Source organism: Anomaloglossus baeobatrachus, chromosome 2 (assembly GCF_048569485.1).
Source record: "Anomaloglossus baeobatrachus isolate aAnoBae1 chromosome 2, aAnoBae1.hap1, whole genome shotgun sequence".
Lineage (NCBI taxonomy): Eukaryota > Metazoa > Chordata > Amphibia > Anura > Aromobatidae > Anomaloglossus > Anomaloglossus baeobatrachus.
This window is the reverse complement of record NC_134354.1, coordinates 623,380,148-623,399,342: the sequence shown is the minus strand read 5'-3', so window position 1 is coordinate 623,399,342 and position 19,195 is coordinate 623,380,148. Positions and strand designations below refer to the sequence as shown.

The 19,195-nt window shown below is 44.2% G+C and overlaps 1 protein-coding gene across 4 annotated transcripts in view; it reads right to left on the bottom strand.

Annotated features, from left to right (window-relative positions):
- The window catches only part of DGKH (diacylglycerol kinase eta), a 353,417-nt gene that overhangs the window by 194,138 nt on the left and 140,084 nt on the right, over positions 1-19,195 (bottom strand). For all 4 annotated transcript variants that reach the window (XM_075336859.1, XM_075336858.1, XM_075336860.1 and 1 more), the window contains one exon: positions 5,120-5,230. In XM_075336859.1, the coding sequence (XP_075192974.1) occupies positions 5,120-5,230 (111 nt within the window). The remainder of the gene's footprint in view (positions 1-5,119; positions 5,231-19,195) is intronic.

Below are 19,195 nucleotides of genomic sequence, written 5' to 3'. Positions count from 1 at the left end.
GGAGTGTGCAGCATGGCGGATGGAGCACGTTTGGGAGTGCGCAGCATGGCGGATGGACCACGTTTGGGAGTGCGCAGCATAGCGGATGGACCACGTTTGGGAGTGCGCAGCATAGCGGATGGACCACGTTTGGGAGTGCGCAACATGACAGATGGAGCACGTTTGGGAGTGCGCAGCATGGCGGATGGAGCACGTTTGGGAGTGCGCAGCATGCCGGATGGTGCACGATGGGGAGTGCGCAGTATGGCGGATGGAGCACGTTTGGGAGTGCGCAGTATGGCGGATGGAGCACGTTGGGGAGTGCGCAGCATGGCGGATGGAGCACGTTTGGGAGTGCGCAGCATGGCGGATGGACCACGTTTGGGAGTGCGCAGCATGGCGGATGGAGCACGTTTCGGAGTGCGCAGCATGGCGGGTGGAGCACGTTTGGGAGTGCGCAGCATGGCGGATGGAGCATGATGGGGGGTGCGCAGCATGGCGGATGGAGCACGTTTGGGAGTGCGCAGCATGGCGGATGGAGCACGTTTGGGAGTGTGCAGCATGGCGGATAGAGCACGATGGGGAGTGCGCAGCATGGCGGATGGAGCACGTTTGGGAGTGCGCAGCATGGGGGATGCAGCACGATGGGGAGTGCGCAGTATGGCGGATGGAGCACGTTTGGGAGTGCGCAGCATGGCGGATGGACCACGTTTGGAAGTGCGCAGCATGGCGGATGGAGCACGTTTGGGAATGCGCAGCATGGGGGATGCAGCACGATGGGGAGTGCGCTGCATGGGGGATGGAGCACGATGGGGGGTGCGCCGCATGGGGATGGAGCACGATGGGGAGTGCGCAGCATGGCGGATGGAGCACGTTTGGGAGTGCGCAGCATGGCGGATGGACCACGTTTGGGAGTGCGCAGCATGGCGGATGGAGCACGTTTGGGAGTGCGCAGCATGGGGGATGCAGCACGATGGGGAGTGCGCTGCATGGGGGATGGAGCACGATGGGGGGTGCGCAGCATGGGGGATGGAGCACGATGGGAGGTGCACACCTCCCCCCAACACACACACACACACACGCGCACTGCACAACACACACACACTGGGAACCACAAACAACGCCCTACACAGACACCCACACACACAGACAACGCTGCACACACACAACACCCAACACACAAACACCGCAGCACACACAAATATACGCACATACCGCACAACACACACATTGCTCAAAACATACCTCCCCCCAAAACACACCACACACACACACAAACCGCACAACACATACACACACACACAACGCTACAGACACACAGCGCTCCACAAACAACGCAACACACGCAACACACATACAACACCGCTCTCACCCCCCGCCACACCCAGAACATGTACAGCGCCCTACACAAACACTTCGTAACTACACACAACAACATCTATATAGATATATATATATATAACAAAAATCATACATGAACTACACAATACGTAAATTCTAGAATACCCGATGCGTAGAATCGGGCCACCTTCTAGTATATATATATATATATATATATATATATATATATATATGCTACTTTTATCACTTTTCCAGGATTTAGATACACTAAGCAGAATTTTCCAAAACCAAATGAACTTTTAAGACAGTAAAATTATAAGGCAGAAGATGTGCTACTGAAAGGGAGGATTGTGGAAGCCATCATTTACATTTTTAAGGCTTAGCCCCTCTGTATAGAGACACTGTGAACACTGGTTAAACTGCCTTATTTGGTTTAATGCTGAAAAACTGAGAAACTGAAGTTCGTTTCTACGGTGCTCTTTGACGTCAAACAGCGAGAGTAAAAATAGTGTGGGTTTCTGCCTCAAATAAAAAAAAAACCTCCGTGCCTGTGCTGTGTGTGGTAATCTGTAATTGTGCTGCCAAAATAACATTTCCCATAGGAGTTGCATAAAAAGATACTAAAATAAGAAATCCTAAAAAAAAATGTGCGGCTTTTCCTACCCTCCCGGAGCTGGGACTATTCGGTGCTGGAATGCTCAGAGCGTGTTCATGTCCACGGCGTTCTGGAGGCTAAATCATATCACACTGTGACACCGTGAGCACCGCGTAAGGGAAATCGGCACGTCACACAGTTATTTCAGCCGACTTCACTGTTTGTTTTCCATGTAAACAGAGCTTTAGTGCCTGCGCTATACCACTTACACAGATTTCCTTCACAGTTTTAAATGCTCATTGCTTTGCTACATAAAAGACATGAGACTTATTTCATGCAGAGAAGGATATAAGAGATAATCTTTTCAAAATTTGAATCTTAGAGGGTTCCACAAAAGTTTCCCCCCAAATTTGACGAAGTGCAGAGAATGGATTTGCTACAAATTACAATACTGCAAAGCCCCCAACTGCCCTGAAATGACGTGTGCAACGCTCTGGGGTCTCCTAGTTCAGTATCCAACCGCTGTCAAGATCTTGAACACAGTAATACAGCTAGAAAACAGAAGCGCTGATAGGATCTTACCAGATAAATAAACGAGTAATGTATAATATTATACACTCACCAGATAAGATTGTGAAGGGTCACAACCACCAAAGATAGCATGAAATAATGGCGGTTGCCGCGGCCCCACGTGGATATGTCTTCAAAACAGGAGGAGAGAAGGGGTTAATGCCGCGCAATCCACCAGAAAGATATGGAAATGTTGATTGATTAGTAACTCTCTTATTCCATAGGTCTACGCGTTTCGAGGTATGAAACCTCTTCCTCCTTGTTGATGTTCTGGTCCTGAGGAAGAGCTTTCATACATCGAAACGCGTAGACCTATGGATTAAAAGAGTTATTAATCAATCAACATTTCCACATCTCTTTCTGGCGGATTGCACGGCATTAACCCCTTCTTTCCTCCTGTTTTGAAGATCTTGAACACAAACACAACCTTGGTAATGTCAAAATGACTTCACCCTAAAATCGCATTGTAACCTTTAGTAACCAAAGGAGGTTCTGCATTTGGTAACGTTACCACCACCTTTGGAAATCCTAGGGCTCGGACGGCTGGTGCCAATGGTGGTGGTGCTTTTGGTAGTGGCTCTGACATTCTAAGCTGTGGCATTACGCTTTTTTTTCTATTTTCCACTACCTCGACCACTATTTTTTTTCTATCAAATATTTTGTACATTAAAACTTCAGACAATATTTCCAATCACAATTATTCAATCCTTGTAAAAAAAAACAGTGACACAAAATGTTAGGTACACATACAGAAGGCAAAAAGGTGAACATAAACAGATTATAGCTATGGTATATATAGTTGCCAAAGTTAAAAAAAATAAATAAATAAATAAATAAAAATAATCTATTAAAGAAAATGCAACACCTTTTCCCAATATTGACGGAATAAGAAATACTAGGTAGGTACACACACAAAGCACAGCGTCTGGATCCAAGGGCTGTATTTGTGGAGGGGAATATGGATTTAAAATTTGACTAGTAAAATAGATGTAAAATAAAATAATTGTTTGTGACACCGGTAGACGGCTGCAATTAAATAAACAATTATTCCCCCTTTAGAAAAACGATTGCACAAGTAATGCAAAAACTCCATAGAATTGTTTTGGACATGCAAGCACACCACCTCTGACATACAATTCCCATATTTTTTGTTCTGTAAAAAATATTGTGCTGCCTTGCTGCTGTTTCATAGTGCATTGAGAATGAAGACAGAAGAAAAGCATAATTCAGTTTCCACAGGACAGATGCCAGCTCCAACTTATTACTAACAAATCACACTGACTCTGTCATTGCTGGTGGCACCTTCGCCATCTCTCCACCTATCAATTGAACTACTGTACTAGGGCTTACTCAGATGTCAGTAATTTTTATTGTACTAAAAAAAACACTCCGAATTTTAGCAGTGCTTCCTAACAAAGTTCCATCAGGGTTTGGTCAGTGCATCAGTATTTACCTTTAGTGTTTGAAAATCTTAAGAAATCTCCATCAGTTCAGTTTTTCATCTGAGAAAAAATCTGATGAAACTCTGACCTAACAGTTCGTGGAAAACAGCCAGCAAAGCGATGACATCCATGTGCTGTTCAATTTTTTTTCAGGAACCAATAAACTTGCATTGGCGAATATGATCCAAAACACAAACCAGTATTGGACAAATCTCTGTAATTATGTGCGAAGAACTTGGACCGAGGAAATATAATTGGAAATGGACACGATGGCAGCGGAGAGGTGAGTGAGATCATCCTGTGACGCTGCGCATTCATTAGCATGATAGCACGCCCACAGGAGCAGACTGTACTAACATGCTAATGGGGCCGACTAGCCAGGGGAACTAACGCCCAGGGGACTAGTCCCCTCGCTCATTAGCATAAGATAAAAGATCTTTACAAATACTTTTTCTAAAGATCTGTTTATCTATGCTAGTGTATACAGGGACGGTTAGGCAGGAATTAGTAATATACACCCAGAACTGCTTGTGTTTCAGGGTGCATATTGGACCTGACAGGTTCTCCTTAAAGCATTTTTACTCTGCAATTTATTGGTGTTTTTTAGGGGGTGGGGTTTCGAAGAGGGGTGGGGACTCATTCATCATATCGCAACAACACAACATCACATAAATTCTTCAACATTAGTGGGGATTAATTCAATCAACCCTAAACTGGTTGCTGACTGAAATTACCCCCTGCTTTCCCGTGGAAGCTCAAGCTATAGGTAGGCAGGAAGGGGTTATGCCACGCTATCACCCAGACATCAATGTTGATCAATTAATCTCTATTTCTTTCGAGCGGAATTTGGCAGCCATATGCGGTCATGGACAAGAGGCCTGGGAGTTGACAAAACAGTTGCACAATTAGTTGAAAGAAAACCAACTGGTACATTTGCTATGTATTTCCAAGCTGATATTTCATTTGTTACATTTGTATGCAGCACTGGAGGAAGGGGAAGACATTAGACAAGCTCAATGCTATATACTTTTATTTATATTTTTTTTATAGTTTTTAACTGTATAATAAAAATGAATCTGCTCCTACAAAGGAGGTGACAAATGGCTTTAAAATGTAATGGGATTATACAGCCAAGTTCTCACTACATAAACACCGCTTATTGGAAAAAAATACTGCATGTCAATTCTCTTACCTTTGAATCCTTGGCATAGTAAAGGGTTCTGCCCCGGAGCTTAAAATAGCGTTTTTTCCATCTCTGAAATGAACTGGTTTGCTTCAGTAATAATCCTTCTTTGATACTTGTCTGGAAAGTAAACAGAGAAAACACAATTGTGAAAAAGGAATGAGCCCATTATTCTGCTGCCTCCAGAACACGAGTGCAGCGCAACACAGCATCAAAGCCGAACTTCAAGATTCACGATATTAGGGGCTGGAGAAATGCAGACACGGACATGTGTTAGTCATCGGCTTAGGAACGCACAAGACACAGATACAGCTTATTGATGCCCATGTGAAACGACAATTACTCTCCTCCTAATCATTGTTGGCTGACAATGCAATAAAAATAGAAAAAGGACCCTGTTGTAGATGTCCAATATCTACACCTCAGTAGTCTAAGAACTTCAGGAGTCTGCGATTCGATGTCTGAATATAGAGAACAATCGCAGGACCATTACAACATTCACAGTACCACTATCCATTACATCAAAGGGGCTATGATTTACCGTATTTTTCAGATTATAAGACACACTTTTCCTCCCAAAACTTTGGGAGGGAAATGAGGGGTGAGTCTTAAAATCCGAATGCAGCTTACCGGGGGGCTGTGCAGAGGGGTCAAAGGAGGCAGAGAGATGCTCTGTACAAAGCACTGTGCTGCCGGCGCTGCTGGTCTGTGCATCGGGCATTGCCGCTCTGTTCTGTTTAGAGCCGAGTCTGTGCTCGGTGCACGGCTGCTCCGTCCTGCTCGGCGCACGGCTGCTCCGTCCTGCTCGGCTGCTCGGTGCACGGCTGTTCCGTCCTGCTTGGCTGCTCTGTCCTGCTCAGTGCACGGCTGCTCCATCCTGGTCGATGCGCAGCTGCTCCATCACCAGCCCAGCGCAGAGCAGATCGGCGTCGCCGGCCCCGCACAGAGCAAAGCGACACTGGCCTCGCACAGAGCGGAGCGGCGGCGCCGGCCCCGCACAGAGCAGAGCAGAGTGACAGCGGCCCCGCAGAGCAGAGCGACACTGGCCCCGCACAGAGCAGAGCAGAGTGACAGCGGCCCCGCACAGAGCAGAGCGACACTGGCCCCGCACAGAGCAGCGCCCGCAGTGAGTATCTGGGCCCCCCTCTATACTACTTACAGTACTCCAGTACCGCCCCTGCCTCCTGTGACCCCCGCTCCTCTGCAGACCCCCCTCCCTGGTAAGACACCACCAGATTATAAACGGACCCCGAATTTTTTTTATAACTTTTTTCCCTCCAAATTTGGGGTGCGTCTTATAAAACGAAAAATACGGTATACCCACATACACCTTAAAGGGAATCTATCAGCTGCATCATGTAGAGGTTGACCTTAATTTCAGTGATGTGTCACTTACAGGGTGCACCAGGTGCTGCAGATCAAGCACTGGTTATAATACCGAGCCCTCTATAACCCACCCACACCACTGTGACAGCTTTCTATGTACACTGTATATTGACAAAAAGCTGCTAATCTGTGGTGCAGACAGCAACACAGAACAGGAGGACTACATGGTAGAGATACCTAGTCCTATAATGATAATCTCCTGCTACTAAAACATCAATTTTATTAAGGCCTCCTTCACATATCAGAGTTTCAAGTACTTTTGTTGTCCATTTTCACACATACTGGGAAAACGTTCACAGGCATACTCATTGAAATAGGTGTTGATTTTAACACCTATGTGTTCTCACATGGCATGTACAGTATGTCCATGTGAACCAAAAGTATCTTTATGTGATCCACATGGATTGTTCCTGTCAGCACAGATGAGTATGGTCAATGGAAGTCTATAGGTCCTTGAAAAACATGTACTGCACACGGATTACATCCGTGTAGCATCCGTGTGACATGTAACAGAAATAAATACATTCAAATAATTACTGAATTTTAAAGGGAATTTGTCACCAGGTTTTTAACACCGAATCTGAGAGCAGCATAATGTAGAGAAATATATCCTGATTCCAGCAATGTGTCACTTACTGGGCTGCTTATAGTAGTTTCGATAAAATCACTGATTAATCAGCAGTAGATTATTATTAGAGGACTACATTGTGTGCTGCCAGGTAGTCCAGCATATTCATGAGCTCTGTATAACTGCTAGATCTGCAGCAGAGAAAAGAAAACATTGATTTTATGAAAATGACAGCAAACAACTCAGTAAGTGACACATGGCTGGAATCAGGATTTCTGTCTCTACATTATGCTGCTCTCAGATGAGGTAGCAAAAATCTGGTGACAGATTCCCTTTACGTGTTATAGATGTACAGAGATTACCATTACCTATATTTCCAACACACCAAGGAAATCGGGAAGAACTGAGGCAAAGAGCCAGAATTGCTGCATCTAATATGATTCACCACTGGTGATGCTGGAGAAAACGTGGACATGTCTACATGTGGAGCACACGGGCACACGTACGCTCCACACGTACACACGGTCCGTGGCAGAATACGCACGTGAACGCAGACCCATTGATTTTAATGGGTCTACGTGTGCCCGTGTCTCCGGTACGTGAGAAAACTGAACATACACGTACCGGAGGCACGGACGTGTGAAAGAGGCCTTACACAACTTGTGAGACAGCTTCAAGTGATGTTTCCGACACACATACAAGTCAAAAACATACTTGAATGTAATAACTAAGGTGACACAATTAAGACATTTCCGCTTTCAGACAAATATTTTTTATTTTAAAATTTAGCAAACTGGGATTACACCACAAATTGTTACTGTTCTGTAGTTAGGAATGGCATGAAATATGGCTAAATACCTATGTATGGTCTTGTGACGAACAAAAGACCACTGAGCCACCGGTTGGCGATCACTGCCCTACAGAATAATATCACAAGGAAACTCCGGCTTCTGCAGCAATGGCCTTCTAGTCTACATGACAGGGCATGGACCCTGCGGCTCTGTAATTTAGACACGTCTTCTACTTGCTGACACATCTACTTGCTTGTTTGTCGTATGTCTGTTCATTCATAGTTGACTATGTTAAAAGGATCAGTTGATTGCTATGATCGCTCTGTAATGAGAAATCTATTTTGAGTCCAACTTCAAAAACTTCTGGCCAAAGAAAAAGATTAAGAAAAGAAAAAAAAGTGTTGATGCTAATTAGCAATAATCTCTCCTCTAAAACTGCTACAGGGCAAATAGATAGGGGTTGTTCCATTGGGATAACATTATTTATAAAGCACCATTGATTCCATGGTGCGGTACATGGGAAGGGGTTACATACAAAATACATATACAAGGTACAGTAAAAAGACGGGTACAGAGGGGAAAGCTGACGGACTGACCAAGCATGTCTCCAGACCTAAACCATATTGAGAATCTGTGGGGCAATCTTTAGGGCGGAACGGTGGTTCAGTGGTTAGCACTGCAGTCCTTAAGAGCTGGGGTCCTGGGTTTAAATCCCATCAATGACAATATCTGCAAGGAATTTGTATGTTTTCCCCGTGTTTGTGTGGGTTTCCTCCCACATCCAAAGACATAATGATAGAGAATTTAGATTGTGAGTCCTAAGGAGACAGTGTTACTGATATATGTAAAGCGCTGTGGAATTAATAGTTTGGTCACAATTTGGCCATTTTCACTTAGGGGTGTACTCACTTTTGTTGCCAGCGGTTTAGACATTAATGGCTGTGCATTGAGTTATTTAGAGGACACACGAAATTTACACCGTCATACAAGCTGTACACTGACTACATTAGACTGTATCAAAGTGTCATATCTCCAGTGTTATCCAATGAAAAGACTTTTATAATTTATACGGTAATAGAGAGAGAGGGGTATTTATATATTTACATTTTATAAATATATATATATATACACATACATACATACATACATACATACATATACATATATATATACATACATACATACACACACACACATATATACACACACATATATACACACATACACACACACAGTACAGACCAAAAGTTTGGACACACCTTCTCATCTCTAGAACAACTATTAAGAGGAGACTTTGTGCAGCAGGCCTTCATGTGGTAAAATAGCTGCTAGGAAACCACTGCTAAGGACAGGCAACAAGCAGAAGACACTTGTTTGGGCTAAAGACCACAAGGAATGGAGATTAGACCAGTGGAAATCTGTGCTTTGGTCTGATGAGTCCAAATTTGAGATCTTTGGATCCAACCACCATGTCTTTGTAGAAAAGGTGAACGGATGGACTCTACATGCCTGGTTCCCACCATGAAGCATGGAGGAGGAGGTGTGATGGTGTGGGGGTGCTTTGCTGGTGACACTGTTGGGGATTTATTCAAAATTGAAGGCATACAGAACCAGAATGTCTACCACAGCATCTTGCAGCGGCGTGCTATTCCATCCGGTTTGCATTTAGTTGGACCATCGTTTATTTTTCAACAGGACAATGACCCCAAACACACCTCCAGGCTGTGTAAGGGCTATTTGACTAAGAAGGAGAGTGTAGGGGTGCTACGCCAGATGACCTGGCCTCTACAGTCACCAGACCTGAACCCAATCGAGATGGTTTGGGGTGAGCTGGACCGCAGAGTGAAGGCAAAAGGGCCAACAAGTGCTAAGCATCTCTGGGAACTCCTTCAAGGCTGTTGGAAAACCATTTCCGGTGACTACCTCTTGAAGCTCATCAAGAGAATGCCAAGAGTGTGCAAAGTAGTAATCAAAGCAAAAGGTGGCTACTTTGAAGAACCTAGAATATAAGACATATTTTTAGTTGTTTCACACTTTAAGTATTTCATTCCACGTTTTCATTCACAGTTTTGATGTCTTCAATGTGAATCTACAATTTTTAGAGTCATGAAAATAAAGAAAACTCTTTGAATGAGAAGGTGTGTCCAAATATATATATATACATATATATATATATATATATACATACATATATATACACACATATATATATACATACACAGTTAGGTCCAGAAATATTTGGACAGTGACACAATTTTCGCGACTTGGGCTCTGCATGCCACCACATTGGATTTGAAATGAAACCTCTACAACAGAATTCAAGTGCAGATTGTAACGTTTAATTTGAAGGTTTGAACAAAAATATCTGATAGAAATTGTAGGAATTGTACACATTTCTTTACAAACACTCCACATTTTAGGAGGTCAAAAGTAATTGGACAAATAAACCAAACCCAAACAAAATATTTTTATTTTCAATATTTTGTTGCGAATCCTTTGGAGGCAATCACTGCCTTAAGTCTGGAACCCATGGACATCACCAAACGCTGGGTTTCCTCCTTCTTAATGCTTTGCCAGGCCTTTACAGCCACAGCCTTCAGGTCTTGCTTGTTTGTGGGTCTTTCCGTCTTAAGTCTGGATTTGAGCAAGTGAAATGCATGCTCAATTGGGTTAAGATCTGGTGATTGACTTGGCCATTGCAGAATGTTCCACTTTTTTGCACTCATGAACTCCTGGGTAGCTTTGGCTGTATGCTTGGGGTCATTGTCCATCTGTACTATGAAGCGCCGTCCGATCAACTTTGCGGCATTTGGCTGAATCTGGGCTGAAAGTATATCCCGGTACACTTCAGAATTCATCCGGCTACTCTTGTCTGCTGTTATGTCATCAATAAACACAAGTGACCCAGTGCCATTGAAAGCCATGCATGCCCATGCCATCACGTTGCCTCCACCATGTTTTACAGAGGATGTGGTGTGCCTTGGATCATGTGCCGTTCCCTTTCTTCTCCAAACTTTTTTCTTCCCATCATTCTGGTACAGGTTGAGCTTGGTCTCATCTGTCCATAGAATACTTTTCCAGAACTGAGCTGGCTTCATGAGGTGTTTTTCAGCAAATTTAACTCTGGCCTGTCTATTTTTGGAATTGATGAATGGTTTGCATCTAGATGTGAACCCTTTGTATTTACTTTCATGGAGTCTCTCTTTACTGTTGACTTAGAGACAGATACACCTACTTCACTGAGAGTGTTCTGGACTTCAGCTGATGTTGTGAACGGGTTCTTCTTCACCAAAGAAAGTATGCGGCGATCATCCACCACTGTTGTCATCCGTGGACGCCCAGGCCTTTTTGAGTTCCCAAGCTCACCAGTCAATTCCTTTTTTCTCAGAATGTACCCGACTGTTGATTTTGCTACTCCAAGCATGTCTGCTATCTCTCTGATGGATTTTTTCTTTTTTTTTCAGCCTCAGGATGTTCTGCTTCACCTCAATTGAGAGTTCCTTAGACCGCATGTTGTCTGGTCACAGCAACAGCTTCCAAATGCAAAACCACACACCTGTAATCAACCCCAGACCTTTTAACTACTTCATTGATTACAGGTTAACGAGGGAGACACCTTCAGAGTTAATTGCAGCCCTTAGAGTCCCTTGTCCAATTACTTTTGGTCCCTTGAAAAAGAGGAGGCTATGCATTACAGAGCTATGATTCCTAAACCCTTTCTCCGATTTGGATGTGAAAACTCTCATATTGCAGCTGGGAGTGTGCACTTTCAGCCCATATTATATATATATTGTATTTCTGAACATGTTTTTGTAAACAGCTAAAATAACAAAACTTGTGTCACTGTCCAAATATTTCTGGACCTAACTGTATATGGTAATATATTATATACAGTGCCTACAAGTAGTATTCAACCCCCTGCAGATTTAGCAGGTTTACACATTCGGAATTAACTTGGCATTGTGACATTTGGACTGTAGATCAGCCTGGAAGTATGAAATGCACTGCAGCAAAAAAGAATGTTATTTCTTTTTTTATTTTATTTTTAAATTGTGAAAAGTTTATTCAGAGGGTCATTTATTATTCAACCCCTCAAACCACCAGAATTCTGTTTGGTTCCCCTAAAGTATTAAGAAGTATTTCAGGCACAAAGAACAATGAGCTTCACATGTTTGGATTAATTCTCTCTTTTTCCAGCCTTTTCTGACTAAAGGCCCCGTCACACTAAGCAACTTACCAGCGATCCCAACAACTATAGGGATCGCTGGTAAGTTGCTAGGAGGTTGCTGGTGAGATGTCACACTGCGACGCTCCGGCGATCCCACCAGCAACCTGACCTGGCAGGGATCGCTGGAGCGTGGCTACACGAGTTGCTGGTGAGCTCACCAGAAACCAGTGACCAGCCCCCAGCGCCGCATGGAAGATGCTGCGCTTGGTAACTAAGGTAAATATCGGGAAACCAACCCGATATTTACCTTGGTTACCAGCTCACGCAGCTACACGTGCAGAGAGCAGGGAGCAGCGCACACTGAGCGCTGGCTCCCTGCTCTCCTAGTACAGCACACATCGGGTTAATTACCCGATGTGTGCTGCAGCTAAATGTGCACAGAGCAGGGAGCAGCGCACACTGAGCGCTGGCTCCTTGCTCTCCTAGTTCAGCACACATCGGGTTAATTAACCCGATGTGTCCTGCAGCTACATGTGCACAGAGCAGGAGCCGGCACTGACAGTGAGAGCGGCGGAGGCTGGTAACGAAGGTAAATATCGGGTAACCAAGGACAGGGCTTCTTGGTTACCCGATGTTTACATTGGTTACCAGCCTCCGCAGAAGCCGGCCCCTGCTGCCTGCACATTTAGTTGTTGCTGTCTCGCTGTCACACACAGCGATCTGTGCTTCACAGCGGGACAGCAACAACTAAAAAATGGCCCAGGACATTCAGCAACAACCAACGACCTCACAGCAGGGGCCAGGTTGTTGCTGGATGTCACACACAGCAACATCACTAGCAACGTCACAAAAGTTGTTCGTTAGCAGCGATGTTGCTAGCGATGTTGCTTAGTGTGACGGGGCCTTAATTAAGACCCTCCCCAAACTTGTGAACAGCACTCATACTTGGTCAACATGGGAAAGACAAAGGAGCATTCCAAGGCAATCAGAGACAAGATCATGGAGGGTCACAAGGCTGGCAAGGGGTACAAAACCCTTTCCAAGGAGTTGGGCCTACCTGTCTCCACTGTTGGGAGCGTCATCCGGAAGTGGAAGGCTTGTAATGGAATTACTGTTAGCCTTCCACGGCCTGGACAGCCTTTGAAAGTTTCCACCCGTGCCGAGGCCAGGCTTGTCCGACGAGTCAAGGCTAACCCAAGGACAACAAGGAAGGAGCTCCGGGAAGATCTCATGACAGTGGGGAGAGTGGTTTCAGTCAATAACATAAGTAACGTACTCCACCGCAATGGTCTCCGTTCCAGACGAGCCCGTAAGGTACCTTTTCTTTTCAAAGCGTCATGTCAAGGCTCGTCTACAGTTTGCTCATGATCACTTGGAGGACTCTGAGACAGACTGGTTCAAGGTTCTCTGGTCTGATGAGACCAAGATCGAGATCTTTGGTGCCAACCACACACGTGACGTTTGGAGACTGGATGGCACTGCACACGACCCCAAGAATACCATCCCGACAGTCAAGCATGGTGGTGGCAGCATCATGCTGTGGGGCTGTTTCTCAGCCAAGGGGCCTGGCCATCTGGTCCGCATCCATGGGAAGATGGATAGCACGGCCTACCTGGAGATTTTGGCCAAGAACCTCCGCTCCTTCATCAAGGATCTTAAGATGGGTCGTCATTTCATCTTCCAACAAGACAACGACCCAAAGCACACAGCCAAGAAAACCAAGGCCTGGATCAAGAGGGAAAAAATCAAGGTGTTGCAGTGGCCTAGTCAGTCTCCTGACCTTAACCCAATTGAAAACTTGTGGAAGGAGCTCAAGATTAAAGTCCACATGAGACACCCAAAGAACCTAGATAACTTGGAGAAGATCTGCATGGAGGAGTGGGCCAAGATAACTCCAGAACTCCAGAGACCTGTGCCGGCCTGATCAGGTCTTATAAAAGACGATTATTAGCTGTAATTGCAAACAAGGGAATATTTATTCAAATTTAACTGAGCAACATAACTTGTTGGTTTGTAAGATTTATGCATCTGTTAATAAATCCTGCTCTTGTTTGAAGTTTGCAGGCTCTAACTTATTTGCATCTTATCAAACCTGCTAAATCTGCAGGGGGTTGAATACTACTTGTAGGCCCTATATATTATATATATATTATATATATATATATATATATATATATATATATATATATATATATATATATATATATATATATATATATATATATATACACACACACACATGCATATACATACATACATATACATACACATACATATATATAGTACAGACCAAAAGTTTGGACACACCTTCTCATTCGAAGAGTTTTCTTTATTTTCATGACGCTCTCTGACTGAACTGTAGATTCACATTGAAGGCATGAAAACTATGAATTAAAACATGTGGAATGAAATAATTAAAAAAGTGTGAAACAACTGAAAATATGTCTTATATTCTAGGTTCTTCAAAGTAGCCACCTTTTGCTTTGATTACTACTTTGCACACTCTTGGCATTCTCTTGATGAGCTTCAAGAGGTAGTCACCGGAAATGGTTTTCCAACAGTCTTGAAGGAGTTCCCAGAGATGCTTAGCACTTCTTGGTAGTGATGAGTGAGTATGCTTGTTACTACTCGGTACTCGCACGAGTATCACTGTACTCGGGCTACTCGGCGGGGACCGAGTAATCTCGCGATACTCGTGCTGTACTCGTGGTCTTCATGTTGGCGCTCTTTTTAGAGCCATCCCTTATGCAGGGATTGGCTGGCAGACCACTGCAATGCCACAGCCCTGTTGTGGAATTGCAGTGATTGGCCGTCCCGCACAGCGTGACCGTGCCTTTAGCCCGACACTTCCCCGCTCGGCTACGGCCCCTCCCGCACTCCACTCCGCGTGTATATATATATATGCACGCTTACACACACACGCACGTTTTTTTTTTTAATTTACAGTTTTCTGGTTTCTACATGCTGCCGGGGGTGATTTCACAAAAATACTCGGGTCTCCCATAGGATAACATTGGGCTCGGTGCTCGGGCCGAGTACACAAGTATCTTGGGAGGCTCGGCCCGAGCCTCGAGCACCCGAGCTTTTTGGTACTCGCTCATCACTACTTCTTGGCCCTTTTGCCTTCACTCTGCGGTCCAGCTCACCCCAAACCATCTCGATTGGGTTCAGGTCTGGTGACTGTGGAAACCAGGTCATCTGGCGTAGCACCCCATCACTCTCCTTCTTAGTCAAATAGCCCTTACACAGCCTGGAGGTGTGTTTGGGGTCATTGTCCTGTTGAAAAATAAACGATGGTCCAACTAAACGCAAATCAGATGGAATAGCATGCCGCTGCAAGATGCTGTGGTAGCCATGCTGGTTTAGTATGCCTTCAATTTTGAATAAATCCCCAACAGTGTCACCAGAAAAGCACCCCCACACCATCACACCTCCTCCTCCATGCTTCACGGTGGGAACCAGGCATGTAGAGTCCATCCCTTCACCTTTTCTACAAAGACACGGTGGTTGGATCCAAAGATCTCAAATTTGGACTCATCAGACCAAAGCACAGATTTCCACTGGTCTAATGTCCATACCTTGTGTTCTTAGCCCAAACAAGTCTCTTCTGATTGTTGCCTGTCCTTAGCAGTGGTTTCCTAGCAGCTATTTTACCGCGAAGGCCTGCTGCACAAGTCTCCTCTTAACAGTTGTTCTAGAGATGAGAAGGTGCATCCAAACTTTTGGTCTACACATATTATATATATATATATATATATATATATATATATATATATATATATATCAAAGAGAGAGCGAGAGATAGATAGATAGATAGATAGATAGATATAGAGAGAGGGATACATACACACACACGGTAGGTGTTACCCTAGCCTCCTCACACACACACACACACACACACACACACACCACGGTAGGTGTTACCCTAGCCTCCTCACACACAACACTAGTTATGAGCGAATACAGGAAAGTCTCTCCTGTGTTGAACGGGGTCAGACATAAAAGCCATCAGGACCTGGGTTGTTATCTGGATACAGGAGGATATTTGGTAATAAAAGTATACTACTAACTTTTCTATTTTTATAAAGAAAACACAGCTGAAAGTAACTTTTTTTTTTTTATATAAAAGGACAACTAGGGAATTAACTTTAAAAACGGTGAACAATTTGTTCCCAATAATGATACACAGATTTTTGTTACATGTACGCTATTCCACCGATCACAGAGCTGAAGCAAATTAAGATTAATGACTTTAAGCATTAATTATGAAACACAGTTTGTACCATCCATTACTGGATACTGAAAAACATAATGGATCTTTGCTACTTCAGTTCTGGGCTTAGATACTTCTCTTGGGAATAGAATAGATGAAGAAGAAATAAATCATCATCTGTAAAGAGCCGGAATATAAAGAAGGAAAAAAAGTTTAAATTAAATTAAAATATTAAAAAAATAAATAATAATAATAATAGTTCCTGTAACAAGTTATTTGTTTTAAAGCAAAAAAGAAAACATATAAAAAGGAACCGTGTGTCTTAAAGAGTATCTATCAATATTACTTATATGATGGGGACCCATGTTTGGGTGCTGAGTACTTGTAACAAGGATTTAATGCTCAGATGGGGGTAAGGCTAAGTTCACACTTCAGTTGTTTTCAATCCGTCAGGTCCGTCAGCAACGGATCAGTTGTTTTTTAGATGTCAACTGATGCAACTGATGTGTTTTTCACAGGATTCCTTTCACAGGAATCCTGTGAAAAAACGGATCAGTTGCGTCCGTTACATCCGCTGTGCGTCCGTTTTTTGACGGATCAGTCATGATCCGTCTGTGTTTGGGACAGCCCAGTGGGCGTGCCAAGCATGCTGGGCATGCTCAGTAGAGCATGACGGAATCCTGCGCTGGATTCCGTTGTAAGACGGATTACGACGGAATCCAGCACCATAGACATGCATTACAAGCTTGACGGATGGCGACGGATTCCTGCGCGGCGCGTTAATTTTGACGGCCCGAAAAACGTTACATTCTGCGTTGCTCCCCGCTCGGCGGTCAGTCAAAAACGACGGACCGCGACGCAGCGGATGCAACGCAGGGTCATCAGTCGCAATCCGTCACTAATAGAAGTCTATGGGGAAATACAGGATTCCTGCAAAATATTTTGCAGGATTCCGTAATTCCTCAAGGCTACGGATTGTGACTGATGCAAAACACAGGATGTGTGAACTTAGCCTAACTCGTATACTCATATAATGGAAGTCAATAGGGAACTCGAGCATTATTCCAGAAGAGTTCCTGGAAAAATTCTCAAGTTCCCCATTGGCTTCCATTATACTCAGATACTCGAATCGCTCGCATTCAATCGTCCAACTGCGTGTTACGCATACCGAGCACCGTAGCATGGTATTGTTCACTTATTAGTCCCCATACTTCGATTTGTATCCGGGTCCCATCACTCCAACAGATCATCAACAAAAAAGCTATATGTTGACACCTGACAATAAAATCTATAAGGTTTTTGGACAGACTATAAAAACCAATGGGTGTATATTGAGTTGGGCCATCTAGCACCACCACAACTCACCTGGGAAGGCTTTCTACAAGATTTTGAAATGTATCTGTGGGAATTTGAGTTTGTCCTCACAAATGCTCTTTTGGCTGAACAGACACTAACAAAAGACCTGGCTCAAAATCGGCACTTAATTTGCTGGATAATGAATTAGAAGGGTCTGATGTCACCTATGTACCCACGGTGCGGAAAATTTGCAGAATTTGACGCGATTTTTTTGCGGAAATTCCGCGGATTTCTCAAACATCCGCAGTACAGCGAGTCCCCAGCCATTTCTAGGGCATTTTGGAAATGCTGTGCCCATGCTGCTTTTTTTCCGAACAGGAAATAGTGCGAATTTCCCTGCAGAAAACTCTGCAGCATGTGAATTATTCCTGCGGATTTTTCCGGACGATCTCTATACTTACCTGCCTTGATTGAAGACACCGGAGCGGAGTCACTTTCTCCGGTGCAGAGGAGCGTGGTGGAGCCAGGAGCGGGCAGCAGGAGGTGGGCGGGGCCTGCACGAGCTTCGGTCATGTTTCGGTCATGTGACAGCCAGAGCTAGTTGAGGCCTGCCCACATTCTCCTGCAAAGTGCAGACAGACATGGCCGGAAAGTGAAGTGCTGTGTGATGGAGGCAAGTATGAACTCCCGATCACTCCAGCACTTGTTCTGTATGGAGGATGCAGTGCCAAAGCCATGGTACTGTATCCTCAATGCTGAATGACAGCACCATATCCGCAGGACATTCCGCAGCACATCCGCAGCATGTAAACAGACAAAATTGTGCTGCGGTTTTCTTGGAGCTCCTGCGGCATGTCCTGAGGACATATCCGCAGGACACTTTCCCCGTGGGCACATTTACAACTCCACGAGTTCCTTCTCACCAAACAGGTCAACCAATGACTTTAGGAGCTCACTTATCCTCATGGACCTTGTAGAAGAGACCTTACACAGACGGCCACTTTAAAATGAGATTCATCATGCTGGAAACTGCTCAGGGTTCCCTAGTGCCATGCTGTACAGCACTCCAGCATAACCTTGCCTTTGTATTTAGTGATCTTGGGCATGTTATCAGATGTTTTTGAAGCTTTCAATGCACGTTCTTGTATTGGTGGCACTTCCAGGAGCAATTGGGGCTGGATGCACCAACAGACACAGATTCTGCATGCCACACTTCAAACCATGGCTGCCCCGTCTATGATCTACCACTTTTTGACTCTGCTTTTAATACTATTAGGCAATTTCAGCACACATCAATGGCGCTCAAAACTAACCGGCATATCTAGCTGCCATTGATCAGTACTACCACATTGAATAACATTTGTTAGCCTGTTATCCAATAAAAAATAAAAATCGGATAGCACTTTTTGATTAAAATAGTGGTGTAACAGAGCCATAATAGTAATTAAATACCATTAAAACTAATGTGGAAGAGAAAGCAGGATTTAATTTAAAAACTCAAGAGAAGGGGTATAAAAGACAGAAGATGAGGTTAATCAGTCACAACCAGGGCTGAAGCTACACTTTACGCTCTCAGACAGTTTGGTACTGACAGCATTATCAGAGCGTACAAATTATTGCTTTATTATAAAGAGGTTTCTCAATCAGCTAAACAAGTTCTCCT